This window comes from Borostomias antarcticus (assembly GCF_949987555.1).
Source record: "Borostomias antarcticus genome assembly, chromosome: 17".
In the NCBI taxonomy this organism is placed as follows: domain Eukaryota; kingdom Metazoa; phylum Chordata; class Actinopteri; order Stomiiformes; family Stomiidae; genus Borostomias; species Borostomias antarcticus.
Genome location: NC_140250.1, coordinates 16,375,316 through 16,391,863, shown reverse-complemented (window position 1 = coordinate 16,391,863; position 16,548 = coordinate 16,375,316). Strand labels below are relative to the sequence as shown.

At 46.9% G+C, this 16,548-nt stretch overlaps 1 protein-coding gene across 1 annotated transcript in view; it reads right to left on the bottom strand.

Annotated features, from left to right (window-relative positions):
- Positions 1-16,548, bottom strand: part of dnah7 (dynein, axonemal, heavy chain 7) — a gene marked incomplete at both ends in the record, with an annotated part of 109,454 nt that overhangs the window by 83,446 nt on the left and 9,460 nt on the right. The window contains 8 exons of the mRNA XM_084452028.1: positions 3,667-3,860; positions 10,580-10,766; positions 11,025-11,392; positions 12,399-12,719; positions 13,259-13,405; positions 13,615-13,839; positions 14,493-14,571; positions 15,017-15,144. Coding sequence (XP_084308154.1) covers positions 3,667-3,860; positions 10,580-10,766; positions 11,025-11,392; positions 12,399-12,719; positions 13,259-13,405; positions 13,615-13,839; positions 14,493-14,571; positions 15,017-15,144 — 1,649 coding nt within the window. The remainder of the gene's footprint in view (positions 1-3,666; positions 3,861-10,579; positions 10,767-11,024; positions 11,393-12,398; positions 12,720-13,258; positions 13,406-13,614; positions 13,840-14,492; positions 14,572-15,016; positions 15,145-16,548) is intronic.

Below are 16,548 nucleotides of genomic sequence, written 5' to 3'. Positions count from 1 at the left end.
ATGTCAGATACTGTAGCATCAAACTGTAAACAGTATTTGTTTTTTTGTCCTCCAGAGTAGCGACAGCCTTTTTTTGCCTGAGCATCACTTCACCAGAGAGGAGAGAATATCCCAGTAACACAACATACTGTACAGTAAGAGTCCTTCTCTCATATCTCCCTCTCTGTACAGTAAGAGTCCTTCTCTCATATCTCCCTCTCTGTACAGTAATAGTCCTTCTCTCATATCTCCCTCTCTGTACAGTAATAGTCCTTCTCTCATATCTCCCTCTCTGTACAGTAATAGTCCTTCTCTCATATCTCCCTCTCTGTACAGTAAGAGTTCTTCTCTCATATCTCCCTCTCTGTACAGTAAGAGTCCTTCTCTCATATCTCCCTCTCTGTACAGTAATAGTCCTTCTCTCATATCTCCCTCTCTGTACAGTAAGAGTTCTTCTCTCATATCTCCCTCTCTGTACAGTAAGAGTCCTTCTCTCATATCTCCCTCTCTGTACAGTAAGAGTCCTTCTCTCATATCTCCCTCTCTGTGAAATAATCCAACCGCAGCAACAACACAACCACTTGCATAGAAACCCGCCTTCCAAGGCCTGTATATTTGTTATTCACTTGCAACTGGCCTAATTCTGATGATAATCGACTATTGATTGCAGTTTAACGGTGGGGTTTGCCTGGGAATACAAGACAAAGACAAATCGAATCCCAAACAGAACGCAGGCAGCCCATTACCTCTGAGCCTTTTGTTAGCTGGTTGGTAATCAATTAGTTTGGGATACCCTCTAATGTAGTATATATGTGAAATGATGTTGTATTGAATTGAATACTTGGGAGCGCGGCAAAAAGGATCTGAACAATACAAATACTAAGTAAACAAAGAAAGGAAACAAAGCAGGCTGATAAATAAAGCAACAAAGTAGAGTGGATGAGGGGAAAGCGCTCTGATTTGACGTTTATAGGCAGCCCTTTGACAAGCACACACAATGTTTATACTGTAGTCAACCTTTTGACAAGCACAAAAGGCAAGCAGACGTGTGCGAGCAATCCTCTTTTCATTTAGCAGCATTAGCGCCTCACCTCCCCAAAAATCATCACTATCAAAATCATACGCTTCTTAAAATCCCCTCCTTTTAAAAAAAGGCGACGGCAGGTTGATGAAATTCCTTCAGCGAAAGACAAGGCTTGCAATGGGACCCGCTTCAGGCAGCCAGGGTGGAGTTAAGTAGGCCAGCGTGTGCAGGAAGAAGAACAACCTCCAGAATTTAATTCCCACAGTAAGTACAGGATTTTCAAGGCTTGAAATTAGTTTTTCAAGCCCATACTTGGTTAAATTGCTTTCCCCCCCCCCTCCCCTTCATTTCCGCTTTTTCCTTCTCTTTTGAACCGTCTTCATGGGATGGCTTAGAAAAATGGTTTTGCGGAATTGTCCGTCCATGAAGGCCATTTGTTTTGACAGATAGAGTTGTGACATACCAAAGTGCCCCACACACAAACTTCCTTTCAATGAAATGTCTTGATTAGGCCTAATACAGTATAAAGCCATAACACTCAAGTAGTGGAACTGTATGATCAATCAATATGATATACTGTACCCTAGGCTACAATGCTAAGTACTTGTTCTGATATCCGTTGGAACACTCAATCAGTAATTGGCCCTTTAGTACCCGAGATACGGGTAGTGGAAAAGGGCACCATAGAGAATGAATGGGGAAATGTATTTTGTTCCTGAGTCCCAACTGAACAGTGGTCAAAGGGCGGTTATTCTCCGTGCTTATAACGACACTAATCTACTCCAACTGCTCAAAAGCAAATTGCTAGATACTGTAGGCCAAGAGGAATCCAATTACGTCCACCTCTTGACATTTGGTCAATTTTACTGACCGCTACATCGACCAAAAGACATTTTCATGCAACAACTACTGTTCAGATCGCTGACCTTGTTAGCATAAGTGAATGGAGGAGAATATAATGAAAATTTACATCACGGCTAGTAGACATTTTCTGTTTGGCAAGTCCCGTGTGTGTGATTGGCAAGTCCCCTGTGTCCCAAGTCCCTACAGTGTATAGGGTGGAACGTACAGAACGTAATAATTTTGGACAAAGCTGACCAACGGCAAAATAATTCTAGGCGTGAGGTAGAACCTTCAGAGAGCAGTGTTTATATCAGGGCGGGGTTCTATTCAGAGCAGTATTTCTATTGGCTGGCTTGACTTGGGTGCAGTAGACATGAATGCTGGAGCAGCGCACCGTGATTGGTAGGGGCACATTCGGAGCAATATTTCATGTTAAAATTAGACAAAACATAAATTACTCCAAAATCTGGCCCCGTCACCATCTGCGGATACCCGTGCCAAATATGAACACTGTCAGGCCGACAGGGTCCAAGAAAAATTCAAACAGGACCAGAAACCCGGATACGGAGAATTGCTTATTCATGTGTTAGATGTCAATCTTCATATTATAATAATTTGGGGTCTCGGGGGTCTTTAATTCGCCACACGGTGATCAACACACAAATACACAGTGAATGAGCGGCGACAACCACACACAACACACATACACACACACACATCTGTGGTCACCGGTGGAAATTGTTCCCTGCATTTAACCCAACCCAGCCGACCTCCAGGGGCAGCCAGGAGCAGTGGGCAGCCTCGCCAGGGGCTCAGTCCAAATCCTGGTCAGGGACCAGACTGTTCTCTCCTCTGTTCTGCATGTTTTTCATATCGGGTTCTTGGGAGGAAACCGATTATGAAACAAACCCGGGGAGAACATGCAAACTCTGCACAGAAAGGCCCAGATTTCTTGCTGTGAGGCGACAGTATTAGGTACCGTGTTAGCGGTGTTGGGGTGTCTTGCTCAAGGACACTAAGGCACACTCCGGGAGCTGGGATCAAACCCGGGACTTTGTGATCCCAAGCCGGCCACTCTACCTCCTGAGCTACGTGCCGCCCCAACATACAGCATACAGATAACAATGTAACCTACAATACTATCACAGGGAATCGTTATGACATGATATGCCAACAAATACCTTTTTGTACGTCTATACTTACAAGTAGTGAGCGTGTACTCTGAGAAGATGACAGATGATTCGGTGCGTTTATGACCAAGTACTGTGGGATTAGGTGCATCTTACGCGATTGACTCATCGCTTGAACGACGAAGTAACCTAGATAAAGGTCCGCTTTTATTGACCCGTCGCTTGAACGACAAAGTAACCTAGGGTAAGGCTAGATTTGTGTTCTATCTTATTTTCCTGTTTTGGTTTATTTTATGTCTATTTTTATGTGAAGCACTCCGTGCATGAATACTCTCTGTTGTAAAGCACTTTGAGCTGCATTTGTTTGTATGAAAGGTACAATACAAAAAGTGTATTATTATTATTATTATTACTATAGTTATTATTTCTATTATATAATATTACAAACATATATATTTTTGACTGCATTATAAGCTTAGTACTCTTGTAAATTGAACAAGTTCAGCCGAGCTAAAAGTGGTTCTCTTAGGGGCTCAGCATTGATGGTCTCACAAACTATAAGAACCCTGGTTCTCTTATGGGCGAGAACCCTGCCTTCAGAAGACAGGCCGATCTGTCTAAAACTCATTTTTGTCGTGTACCGTCTGGTTGATGTGTCCCGGCCTTCAGAACAGGGTTCTGCCTCTTTACCTGGTGGGGTCTTTTGTCTCGGAGAGGATCTCCAGCAGTTCGTCGTTGGACAGGAAGAAGAATCGTGGGAAATAGAGGCGCTTCTTCTCCAGGTAGTCGTTCAGGCCCTTCAGAATCAGGTCCAGGAACTCGTTGGACTTCTTCAGCTTCTCCAGCATCTTATCAATGGCCACCACGGCGAGCACGTGCTTGTCCTGTCACAGAGGGAGAGAAGGGGCTCTAATGTACACAGAGAAGAAAAGCTTCACAGATGCACAGTCATCTTTCATCTTTGATCATAACGATGAGAATCAAAGAGCTTTCATGGAACTGAGCCCTCGTTTGCAGGACAGTTTGTGTTGGACATGTTTGTTTCATACCAAAGAACGGCCCTGAGTCTCCGATAAGTTATTCTAGCTCCTCTACCACATCCATATCCATGGAGAAACTGCTGCCTTTCCTTACTTGCACGTACTGTGGGGGGGGGTTCACTGCTGTCTGTGGCTGTGTCTGTGGCTGTGTCTGTGGCTGTGTCTGTGGGTGTGTCTGTGGGTGTGTCTGTGGGTGGGTATGTGGCTGGATGGGCATGTTGTTCACACCATAGCTCAAAAACAAACAACCCGATGACGTTCATACTTATACGTCCCTACTAACCTATACTGTACCTACATATATTCCACCCGACGTACCCTGGATCTGATTCGATTTTGGAGCGGATCCAATTCACGGGGCGGATCCCCAAAATAACACATTTCGGTGGATTTCACACCCATACTGTCCAGCTTGGTGCCAGGTTTAAACCTCTTTACATGTGGATTTTCTGAAACGTCGGTGGAGCGAATGTAGCGAAATTCACTTCCTGATCCGAAGCAAAACCACAAGAGGGCAGCCTCTGTGGCGCAGGTTGGCGCCTCGCCCGGGTGCAGTCCAGTTCACATGTGCGTTCTTAGGCTGGTTTAAATCACCAGTGTCTTTATCCCGGCCGTGACCCCAAAGCTAAAAACTAGAGGCTGAAGGTCTAAACTACCACAGCCTCTCCTCGGGCTCCATGGAGGCTCTCCATTCAATCACAGAGTTTAAAAACATGATCTCTGTCTTTGGTGATTGGAGTTGTAATTGTTTTATTTGATGTGTGATGTGATGTTTATTTGATGTGTGCATTGTTCACTTGGTGATGCTGTAAATGAGGTGCATGGACCTCAGTGTCCTTTCAAGTTTAAATAAAGGTTTGAAATGTAGGACACAATCTGGACCGCTTCTCATCGGGGGGCTGACTCTGGTCACCCCTGGTCCTGGAAGGCCCACTCTCAATCTAATCTCTCAAGGTTAGATATGTTGTGTGTGTGTGTGTGTGTGTGTTGCCTGCATGCCTGTCTGCCTGCTTGCCCGTCTGTACTCTGCGTTGCTTGATCTTGTAATGTCCTTGTATTGTCTCAAATCTTGTCGTAATATTTTCTGTATCTTCCTTGCACTCTTAACACTTTCACTCTCTTTAACTTAGCTAATTGTTTATCTAGGTTGTGCATGAATTACCTTTTAAATATTTGCTATTTTTATTATATAAGTTCTAAAATGTATTTTTATAGTATGTCTTTTACCAGGCTTTAACATCAAGCCCAGGGACTGCAGCTGAAAATTAGCAACCCTGCTAATGCTGGCATATTTACCGTTGTATTCATGCTTCATGTCTATGTCTATCACGGTGGATTGGTATGCACCGTCCCTGCTCAAATAAACTCAAGTAAAGTAAAAGGAGCGTGAGTGAGCAGAGCGCCCTCTGCTGGACGCCAGGGCTCTGGAATAAAGTGTCCCGGACCCCCGCAGGATGAATGATAATGCGCCGGAGGAGCGTAACTCCTAACTGGACTCCGGGCGGGGTTAGGAGGTAACAAGGCCTCTTCTCTTATCAATGACAAGTCCTCTCTGGGCTGGGAGGTTTGGAATGTGTCTCGTGTGTCGATAAGGGAGAAAAGCAATTTGTCATGGTCATCGCTGGACGATGCAGACCGTGGGTAGGAGAAAAATGTCCACAGGGTCAGTTCCCTGCAAGCCCTGGGAAACAGTGTATTTCAAAGGCAGTTAAGAAATAAAATAATACAATTGGAGATTAACAGAACATAGTATAATAAAGGTAAATTACAAATAGCAAATGTCCACATAGCATCTAATGGATCTTAGGCATAACAGGTCTATAACAGGTGGGGCATTATGAACATAGGGATATGGTGACGCTCTGGATATGAGATCCAGAGGTCTGTGGTGTTTGATCTGATTAGATATGATAAGATTGCAGACTGCATGATGTGCAGACACAATCAGGCTCTGGGGAGTCTAAGCCACACAGTCGAGTGAGCTGAGTAACTGCAGCTAGAGCACAACAAGCACTATCGATCAGTTACTAGCAACTATCAATGGGAATCAAAAGCACATAGGCCTACTACAGGTTGTTGACCTTATGTCATGTATGTGTCTTTGTGTAAAGGTTATATCAAAAACAGATGCTCGGTTCTTGAACTGTTACAGAATGATTCCAAACATGGCTTTATCCCCTGGACCACCACCTCGCTACCAAGTGGGCTGTGTGGCCCCCAGACAGCATGTTGGAGGGGGATAATAATAAACTTTTCCTATTTCCTGATTGCTATTGATTTCTTATTACCTATGGTGACTGAATCCGAGGCAGTGGTTGGAAATTGAACTTTAACGATGGCTTTCATACTAAAATATAGCCCTTTCTTTTCAACAGACTCTAAAAGCAAGTAAAGGGAGTGGTGTTAAGGGCCCTTCCTCCCAAAGCCTTCCTTAAATCACCTTTTGTAACCATGGAGATGAGTCATTTGACCATGCTAATGGGTGATAGAGGAGACTCCATTCTGGGGAGATGAAATCTCTTTTTTATTGGATTTTAAGGCTGATAGTGGCCTCGCTCCAGATGAGACCACAGGCTACCGAGACCCAGACTGAGACCAAAAATTAAAAACACATTAAATCAGATCATCTACCTCATTTGATGAGAAAACAGAGAAATGGAAAGAAGGGCTGATTTGATGAGTTTGAATGGAGCGATTGTGCAAACCTTTCTGTCGTTTCAGGTCTGGGGAACAAAGCTAGGACTATACAGGGTTTGGCGCTTTTTACAACCAGTTTTCACAATCCTACTTCAGACTCAGTCTCATGTGTCAGAACAATGTGAAATGATTAGGGAGATATTCCATCTGCTAGATGGTTTTCATTCGTTTTCTGAATAGTAACACTGCTGCGTGGTACTGTATAGTGTGTTATAATGAAGCTGTTATTAGTCAAACAGATATAATACTTTACTCTGTGGGAATTACATCATCAGTATTGAGATGGCTATAGTGCAAACTGTGTGGAACAGCAGACATGAAACACAAGTCACTGCGTTGTATATCCTGACACACACACACGCACACGCACACGCACATGCACCCATTCTCAAGTAAGCACGTCATTGTACAGTACCTGGCCCCTGTATGTGTCTGTGTGTCAAGTTCAAGTTGGTTCATTTTGTCATTTGTACTGTACATATGAAAAATAAACCAACAGTGAACTTGACACACACACACATAAAGAGACACACAAAACGCACACAAACGCGCACACAAATGCACACACGACACCGCCCTGCATCTGCACTCCCTGAGAGCGACATACTAGATCTCAGTATAGTTCTGCTCTGACTTGAGCCGTGGGGGGGGGGGGGGGGGTTTCACCCTGAGAGGGAGGGACGAGACCTGTCACAGCCAGACACCGGCTCCTCCTCCGGCTCCGCACGCGCTGACAGCTCAATAATGACTCCAACGCCCCTGACTGTCACAGTGCACAGGTGCATGTACTCGTGGGTGCGTTTGATTGTGTGTGTGGTGCATGACTGTGTGTTATGCCTAGGTTTACGCATGCATTTAGCTTTAGCAGACCCTTTTATCCAAAGCGACTTATAGTGCAATGTTTTGAGTGTTGGGGCTGCTCAAGGGCACAATGGCAGGCACTGGTTGTCAAGTGGTCTGGCCTGGTTTTGAATAAGTAACCTTTCAGTCAATGTGCTTTAACTGCTGAGCTACATACCTACCCACCTACCCACGTACCTACTTACATACCTACCCACCCACCTACCTACCCACCTACCTACCTACCTACCTGCCTACCCATGTACCTACCTACATACCTACCCACCCACCTACAGTACCTACCTACCTACCTACCTACCTACCCACCTACCTACCCACCTACCTACCTACCTACCTACCTACCTACCTACCTACCTACCTACCTACCTGCCTACCCATGTACCTACCTACATACCTACCCACCCACCTACAGTACCTACCTACCTACCTACCTACCTACCCACCCACCTACCCACCTACCTACCCACCTACCTACCTACCTACCTACCTACCTACCTACCTACCTACCTACCTGCCTACCCATGTACCTACCTACATACCTACCCACCCACCTACAGTACCTACCTACCTACCTACCTCCCTACCCACCCACCTACCTACCTACCTACCTACCTACCTACCTACCTACTTACCCACCCACCCACCCACCTACCTACCTACCTACCTACCTACCTACCCACCCACCTACCCACGTACCTACCCACCCACCTACGTACCTACCCACGTACCTACCTACCTACGTACCTACCCACGTACCTACCTACCTACCTACCTACCTACCTACCTACCTACCTACCTACCCACCTACCTACCCACCTACCTACCTACCTACCTACCCACCAACCTACCTACCTACCTACCTACCTACCTACCTACCTACCTACCAACCTACCTACCTACCCACCTACCTACCTACCCACCTACCTACCTACCCACATACCTACCTACCTACCTACCTACCGCCCAGATGAGATTAACGTAATGTGCATCTCTGATTTCTTCCACAATCTACAAGAAACCCAGAGATGCGTGGGTTTAAGCTGCGCCAAGCGAAACGGAGCTCTCCTCTCAGGTCCATCTGAGGGCGGGCAGGGGGTTCTGGAGGGCATGGGGGTTCTGGAGGGCATGGCGGGGCAGAGGGTTCTGGAGGGCCTGACTGGGCAGGGGGTTCTGGAGGGCATGGGGGTTCTGGAGGGCATGGCGGCGCAGGGGGTTCTGGAGGGCATGGGGGGGCAGGGGGTTCTGGAGGGCATGGCGGGGCAGGGGGTTCTGGAGGGCATGGCGGGGCAGGGGGTTCTGGAGGGCCTGACGGGGCAGGGGGTTCTGGAGGGCATGGGGGTTCTGGAGGGCATGGCGGCGCAGGGGGTTCTGGAGGGCATGGCATGCCGGTGGAATAAGGCGGCAGGGTCCAAGGAAGCATGTCTTGTCAATTAATTTTCCCGACGTTTTTATCTACCATTTTGTAGACGGGAGAGGATAATTGTGACACATTAAAGTGGAGAGTAAATAATGACTAAGGAAGCAGACATGATGCTGCCGGCAGAGCTGTGGACTGGTAGATCTAGAGCAGCCCCTAATGGCTGGTGTTGATATCACACTCTGGAAAATATTGACCGATCTGTTTGTTTGACCCCTCCCTGTACAGCTACATGGAACTGTATCCTGGCCTTGTGCATAATTTGTTGCAGTGCCGTTTCATGTATGATGTAAAAGATGTTTGAGTACAAAGATGCCAATTCAAAAGGCTGTTTCATGTACTGTTGATATCCACTGCAGACATATCCAGAAATCCATAGCCTGCATTAACTACCCTGTGTTATATAATGATGCATTTACATATACATGCATTGCTTTTTTCTTTATGAAGCAAAATGCTCCTTTCCCAAATGCTAATGTGATCATCTTTACGAATAGCTATGTTCATATTTTCCTGACTGTGAGCAAATAGCTTCATTAGACGTTGTGAATCGTTTACCTACCAAACATACTGTACATTGTACTGTGTACCAACCACACACACACACACACACACACACACACACACACACACGCATAACTTCACATCACACAAGCCCACACACACACATCACACAAAAGACATTGGGTCTCTCTGTCCCTTGGCGACCTCATTTTCTTTGTGACTCCACACAGCATCTTCCTTCCAGACAAAATCCATAATTTCTATTTGATGGCGCAGTCAGCCAGGGCTTCTGGAGGACGCTGCCTGATATTGATGTGGCTCATTTCAGGTCTACTGAGGACGCCAATTACCCTTTAGAGAGTCTCTAGGGGCGCTGGTGTGACTGTGGCTAGCGTGTGTGTGTGTGTGTGTGTGTGTGTGTGTGTGTGTGCGTGCGCGCGTGTGTGTGTGCTTCTTAGGGCTCCAACGGGGGCGGGTGCTTATTAAAACATAAGGTCTGCCATAATAACTGAGCAGGCAACTCATGGATCATGGAGCTCTAGTTCTGGACAGCCCTGACCTGACCTACAGTAGCACTGAGCATGCAGACAAGTACCTGAGGGTAAGTATGAGTATAATAATATAAGTATTTATATACAGAAACTTATAAAACAGCAGACTGAGTGCTCAAGTGGGTTGAGGCAAGTGAACCAATAAGGTGCTCTTTAGCAGGGAGTCATAATACAGTACCATGGAAAAGAAAAAAACGAAGGCATCAAACAATCTTCCCTGACGAAGGCCTCCTGGCAGAAACATGTAGGCGTTTTTATATGTTCATCATGAACTAGCCCAAGAATAAAGGCTTTTTAATTTTGTACCAGAAGAGCTGCCGTAGTTTTTTCTTTTCCATGGTGTACATAAACTTATGTTTATGTACATACAGTAAGTACATAAACACATGCACGCACACCAGCAGACAGCGATACAGTATATAGTCCACACACCATAATAATTCTGACATTCGAGATGTTTGTGTGTGTGTGTGTGTGTGTGTGTGTGTGTGTGTGTGTGTGTGTGTGTGTGTGTGTGTGCATGCGTGTCTAACCAGGGAGACTTGCTTCATGGTGTCCCTCCAGGTCTTGTCGACGGCCGTGAAGCGCTTGCCCTCCTCGGGCATCTGAGCCATGATGTCGGGCGAGCTGAAGATGGGCTCCAGGTAGAGCCAGGTGGACTGCACCTTCAGCCAGTCGTCCAGGATCTCCTGGAGCAGCAGCAGCTTCCCCTCCCAGTCCCTGAGGGCGTGGGGGCGGAGACACCGGGGTCACGCTCGTCTCCCTGGATGACCTACCCTAGAGGTCTGCTGGCTCCCAACTAGCATTGTCTGTGTATAGTACTGATGTGTCTTTTCTGCACTATGGCTAAACTATTGTTTTCTGAAGTGCGTGTGTATGTTTCTAACTGACGGCCATGTAACAGGCTTTAACGTAGAGTATGATTCTACCATCACAACAGTGTAGAATAGCGATGAGGCACCGTGAAGCGTTCCTCACCGAATCTCCGCCTCAAACGGCTTGATGAACGGCGACCCCCTCATGGTCTGGGTCTTCACGATGTGGTCGTCCAGCACCGTCTGAACGTCATCCACCGAGGACAAGATGGAGGTGCCCGTCTCCCGGTAGGGCAGCAGGGCGAACTCCATGTCGGCCCACTCCAGCGCCATCTTCTCCATGGCCTTCTCTAGGGAGTACTCCTTGCTGGCCGCCTCGCTGATGCCCTGGAAGCTGCTGAGGTGGGCCTCCAGGCGCAGGGGGAGGAAGCCGGCCACGCAGGCCCCCTCCTCCGACGTGCGCAGGGGAAAGCCCGCCGCCGCCGACATGGCGTCCCAGTGGCGGTCGCGGAGCCCCGGGTTACACAGCACCTGGGAAAAAGGCAGGGCGAGTTTAGCCAGCATGGTGGCCTTGCAGTTAGAGTGTCCGCCCTGAAACTGGGAGGTCGTGAGTTCGATCCCCGGCCGAGTCATACCAAAGACTATAAAAATGGAACCCATCGCCTCCCTGCTTGGCACTCAGCATTAAGGGTTGGAATTGGGGGGTTAGATCACCAAATGATTCCCGAGCGCGGCACCGCTACTGCTCACCGCTCCCCCAGGGGATGGGTCAAACGCGGAGAACAAATTTCACACACTCGGGTGTGTGACAATCATTGGGACTTTAACCTTTTTAAGTTTATTTGTAGAGCACGTCTCAGCAACAAGGCAATTCAAAGTGCTTTACACAAGACATTAAAAGCATCGAGACAAAGTGCAAGAAACACATAAAAGGTAATATAAAACAAAATGCAAAAAAGGACGTTTAAAACAAAATGCAGGAAAAATTAAATACAGGAATAAAAGTTACAGTGCAGTATATGAATGAATGATTATTTTTTGATTGTATATCTGATTTGAAAAGGGGAAAGGTGTGCCGTTGATGTTTTGTACTGCTTCTGAAATTTCTAACGATTCATTCCATTCCGTGGGAGTACATTTGTACAGTGACATCCGAAAGACTTGGGTTGAGTCGGTCAATTAAGTTACTGTTCAGTTCGTGAAGTATAAGGAGGAACAATTTTCTCCTTGCAGTGATGTCCTTTCATGATGTCATCTCACTAACCAATGGGGATGGGAAACACACATCCAATTATCCAATCACTTTTGTATGGTGGTGTTTAAAATGAACTCATATTCTCATTGTTACAAAAATCTGTCCTGATGAAGGTCTAACCGAAACGTTGGCAGATTAAAAGCAGAGAAGAAGTGTGTGTGGGAGTATGTCATTCTTCATTTGGAACAATGTCTTTGCCATGATACGGTATCTGTGCAGTTTCGAGTAGCACATGACTTCTGAATCCATCACAAATCCAGTAGAAGTGTTTGCTTCACCAACCTGCACTATGGGGATGTGCTCCTTGAAGCCCTCGACCTCTGCCTTCACCCTGCTGGCGATGTTCAGGGCCTTGGGCGTGTCCTGGAAGCCCTTCTCCAGCTTGTACAGGGCCCTCCAATAGTTCCCCACGTCCCCCTCCACCTTGTCCGGGTTGACGGAGGACAGCGGGCCGTGGATCCACTGGTGGTGCTGGTGCTGGAAGTCGGACGCCGTCTCGTAGAGGCGCAGGAAGGGCAGCAGGCGATCCTGGACCTTCTTGCGGAGGGGGTACTGGGACACGGACCAGCCGAACGCCTCCTCCTCCTGGTTGAAGCCGTCGATCTGCAGGGAAGAGGGAGAGAAGTGGCAGCGTGTGCTCAATAACGCTGGCTGACTAAAGAAAAGATCCCAAACTATTGATATAGCTTTGAAACTTTCTGAGGACGGGAGACAGAAAGTATATATTCTTTAAAGGATTACTAGGATCACATTGTTGGAAGTGTCCAGGAAAGCAGAGTGTGCCAACAGATGATAAAGAATTACATCAGACAGCTGACAGAGATCATGCAGTTATCCTCTTGGCTCTGCTGCCCTCTATACACGAAGTTAATCTACTGCATAGTGAGAAAAGGTAATTGAAATACTCTAGCAATTTAAAGACTACTGATCTAATCTTGACAAATTGTAAAGTGAATGTAATGGTCTAACGGCATTGACTTTCAATTATTCATCTGTCTACTCTGGTTTGATTTCTCAATTCTCCACATACTCTGAACATTGACTGACTAAAATGAGACAAAAGGACTCATCAGTTTTGGAGGATGATGTCAGGGTGCTGGTGAGAGGCTCCGGGTCCCGACAGTCCTCCCAGCGTCTCTCACCTTCTCCATGGCTGCGTCCAGCTTGGCGTTGAGACTCTGGGCTTTCTTCAGGTACTTGCCGAGGTCGGACAGGTCGCCGAACGTGACAAACTCCTCCGCCTGCTTGCCGTAGCTCTCCAGCTCCTCCACGAATCTCTCACAGCGCAACTGTGAGGAGACAAACCACGGGACTGAGACCAAACGTTGGAGAGACGCACACGAGACTTTGCTGTTCAAAATGACTACGGGCGGATGGGGGGGGCTGAGGGCCCTGTCCCAAACCTGCTATGCACTGGGATTATACAACCCATAATTAAAAAGCCCCGACAACAAAAAGGTAATGAAGCATCCCCCAGATTCCCCATCCCTCTCCTGACCCTCAAGCTGCCCTGGAACTGCTCCGTCTTGTCCCTGATGATCTGCCGGTGCTCCTCAAAGATGGAGGGCATGCGGGTGTGCCACTGGAAGGTCTGCCTGTTCAGGCGCATGTCGACCGGGGAGAACGTGACGTAGTCCACCAGGAAACACAGGCGGCTCTTGGAGTCCGACAGCTTCTTCTCCAGGACGGGTATCACCGAAGCCTCCACGTTGTCCACATATGCCTGGGAGGGGGAGAGGAGAAAACGAGTAGCTGTTAAATGATATGCTATGAGAAGGCGGTAGGGGCTGCAAACCGTTGTGCCCTTGAGCAAGGCATGCTACTCCAACGCTAGGCTCATAACGTCCGACGACCGACGGTTGAGATAGAAGAGCAGGAGAAAACTTCCCCTTGGAGAGGGATCAATACAGTAAAACGCGAAAAAATAAGAAGAAAAAGACAAGTCTTATAGTGCAGTTTGAGTGTCATAATAATCCTAACGTGCTACAGTACATCTGTTGGCTGAAGTTGGAATGCCGGTTCTTTCAATACAAATACCCAGAACAATTTAAAATGTACCAGCATATGTAATCACCCAGGTGGTTTGAATTCTATTTCCCAGTTAACTGCCCAGGAAGAAGTGGACTGTAGATTAAACTGTGCCCAGACTGAGAATAGAGCTGATTGACCTCATTGACACAGCTGTGTGAGAGACACAGGGGAGCCACAACAATCCAACAGCCTCTGCACAAACCCAGAACCGCAGTACGGGAAATTGAGCCCCGAATCACACAGGACTCGTAAAAGAACAGAAATCGCACGTTGATGACGGGACTAGAGGTAGGGCAGATTAGTCACACACAGCGCGTTAAGCACCAACGGCCACAGCGGGGTTACCTTGAGCTCCATCAGCTCCTGCGTGTTGAGGGGCGTGCTCAGCGCCTTCTCGCCGATCTTCTCAAATTCATCGCAGAGCCTGAGAGCCACAGAGCGTTCGAGTTAATGTTATGGGCGGCGCGGCATGGAGCGCATGAGTCTGGCTGGTGTGAATGATATTGCACTGCGGGGACCTCTCGACAGCACAGGGGTCGAGAAGGGTCAGCACTGTGGCGACGAGGCTGAGGGCCTTTTGAAACAGGACTGCATGCTCCATTTTCTCCACGGAACATTTGTTTTGAGTTTATGAAGAGGGGTGAGCTAAGGTCTCCGCTTAAAAGTTTTCAATTGGCCAAAAGTGAAAAGTTTTGTGTTTATGCCCTCAGGGGTGTTTCTTGAGAAGTTAACTCCACCTAAACAGCATTCTGAAGCACAGAAGAGGGGCCAGCTTTAGGGGGGGGGGGGGTTGTTTGTGCTTTGTTTGGGCAGACAAATTTGAGAGAGAACAGAATCGTGTAAATTGCCGGGACGGTCACATTACTCACTTGCTGTTGATTTCCCGGTGATCTTCTAGCATGTGGTTGACCAGATTCTGCCGCAGACCCTCGGCGTGCTTCACCAGGGAGCGCACCAGATCGTGGGAGTGGATCTCGAACATGCCCAGACGGACCACCTGCAGCGCCACACCAGAGCTGTGTTCGGAATCGCTCCCTATTCACTATATAGTGCACTATGTAGGGCGTCAGCCATTTTGTTTGTAGTGTCCGAATTCTCCACAGAATTTTCGTTCCCTATATAGTCCACTATTTATTACCCATAATTCACCTTGATTTCCAGGGAACAGCGCATGTACCCGACATTATCTCCGTTCCCTAAGTAGTTCACTACATGATGAACCCCATATAGGGAATAGGGAGTGAGGGAACGAGGGAGCGATTCCGAACACAGCTCAGGTCAACTTGAGAGGCGAGGACAAGATTGAGTGCGACACTGACCCTGGCGCCCCAGATTGGCTGGCCAGATTTACACACTCCATTATTAAATGCGGGTTTGAAACGTGAGCTTTTGAAATACAAGAGCTGCGCTACACTTCATATTTACATGTTGACTTTGCATTCAAGAATAATCATGTATAGGCTGCTAAGACTCGCCCTGTATAAAACTAGAACACTAAATCAGCCATGGCATCTTTGACATCTCTCACAAAGCAACTTCACCCCCAAGCACCACAGATACCTCTGTGGAGAGGTAAGGGGTGAAACGTAAAACACCAAGTCAAGGACTCAAAGGAGTAGTAAAGGGAAAAATCATGTTTAGTCCTGTTTTAAGGTTACTTATGATCATATACAATGGTTCAGATCAAAACGTTGACAAAACTAGCACTTTTGAGAAAGTCTGATAAATGCTCTACCACCGTTTTGGTCATACAATGGATGTGGGTGGGCACCTTGAAAAATCATTCAAAAACATGTTAAACTCTCGATTTCAAAGACAAGAAACTCACCGAGGTGTTAGTTGGCGTTCTGACATATAATTCACCATAAAGTAAGATTCGATTAATTCATCTGGAAAGGCTTTTTTAAAATATTTAGCACAATTTAGTTGCAGCACATACGTGTGTAAACTTCCGCAAACTAGGTAACATGAACAATAACAATAGCTACCGTAAGTAGTTCCGCTTCCTGAATCCCCTCTGCGGATTGATCTACACATCTACAACGGTCGCGACAATACAAGTCAATGGATTTCATAAAATGATCAATAAAACCCTACAGGATTCATACTTTGCAGCGAATGTCAGAGTGATGTCAGAGCGGTAGGGCAGCAGGGCGAACGGACACCAATTACCCCCTCGGTGAGCTTCTTGTCTTTGAAATCGAGAGTTTAACATGTTTTTGAATGATTTTTCACGGTTCCCACCCACATCCGTTGTATGACCTAAACGATGGTAGAGCAATTATCAACTTTCTCAAGAGTGCTAGTTTTGTCAACTTTTTGATCTGAACCATTGTATATGATCATAAGTAACCTTAAAACAGGGCTAAACATGATTTTTCCCTTTACTACTCCTTTAACA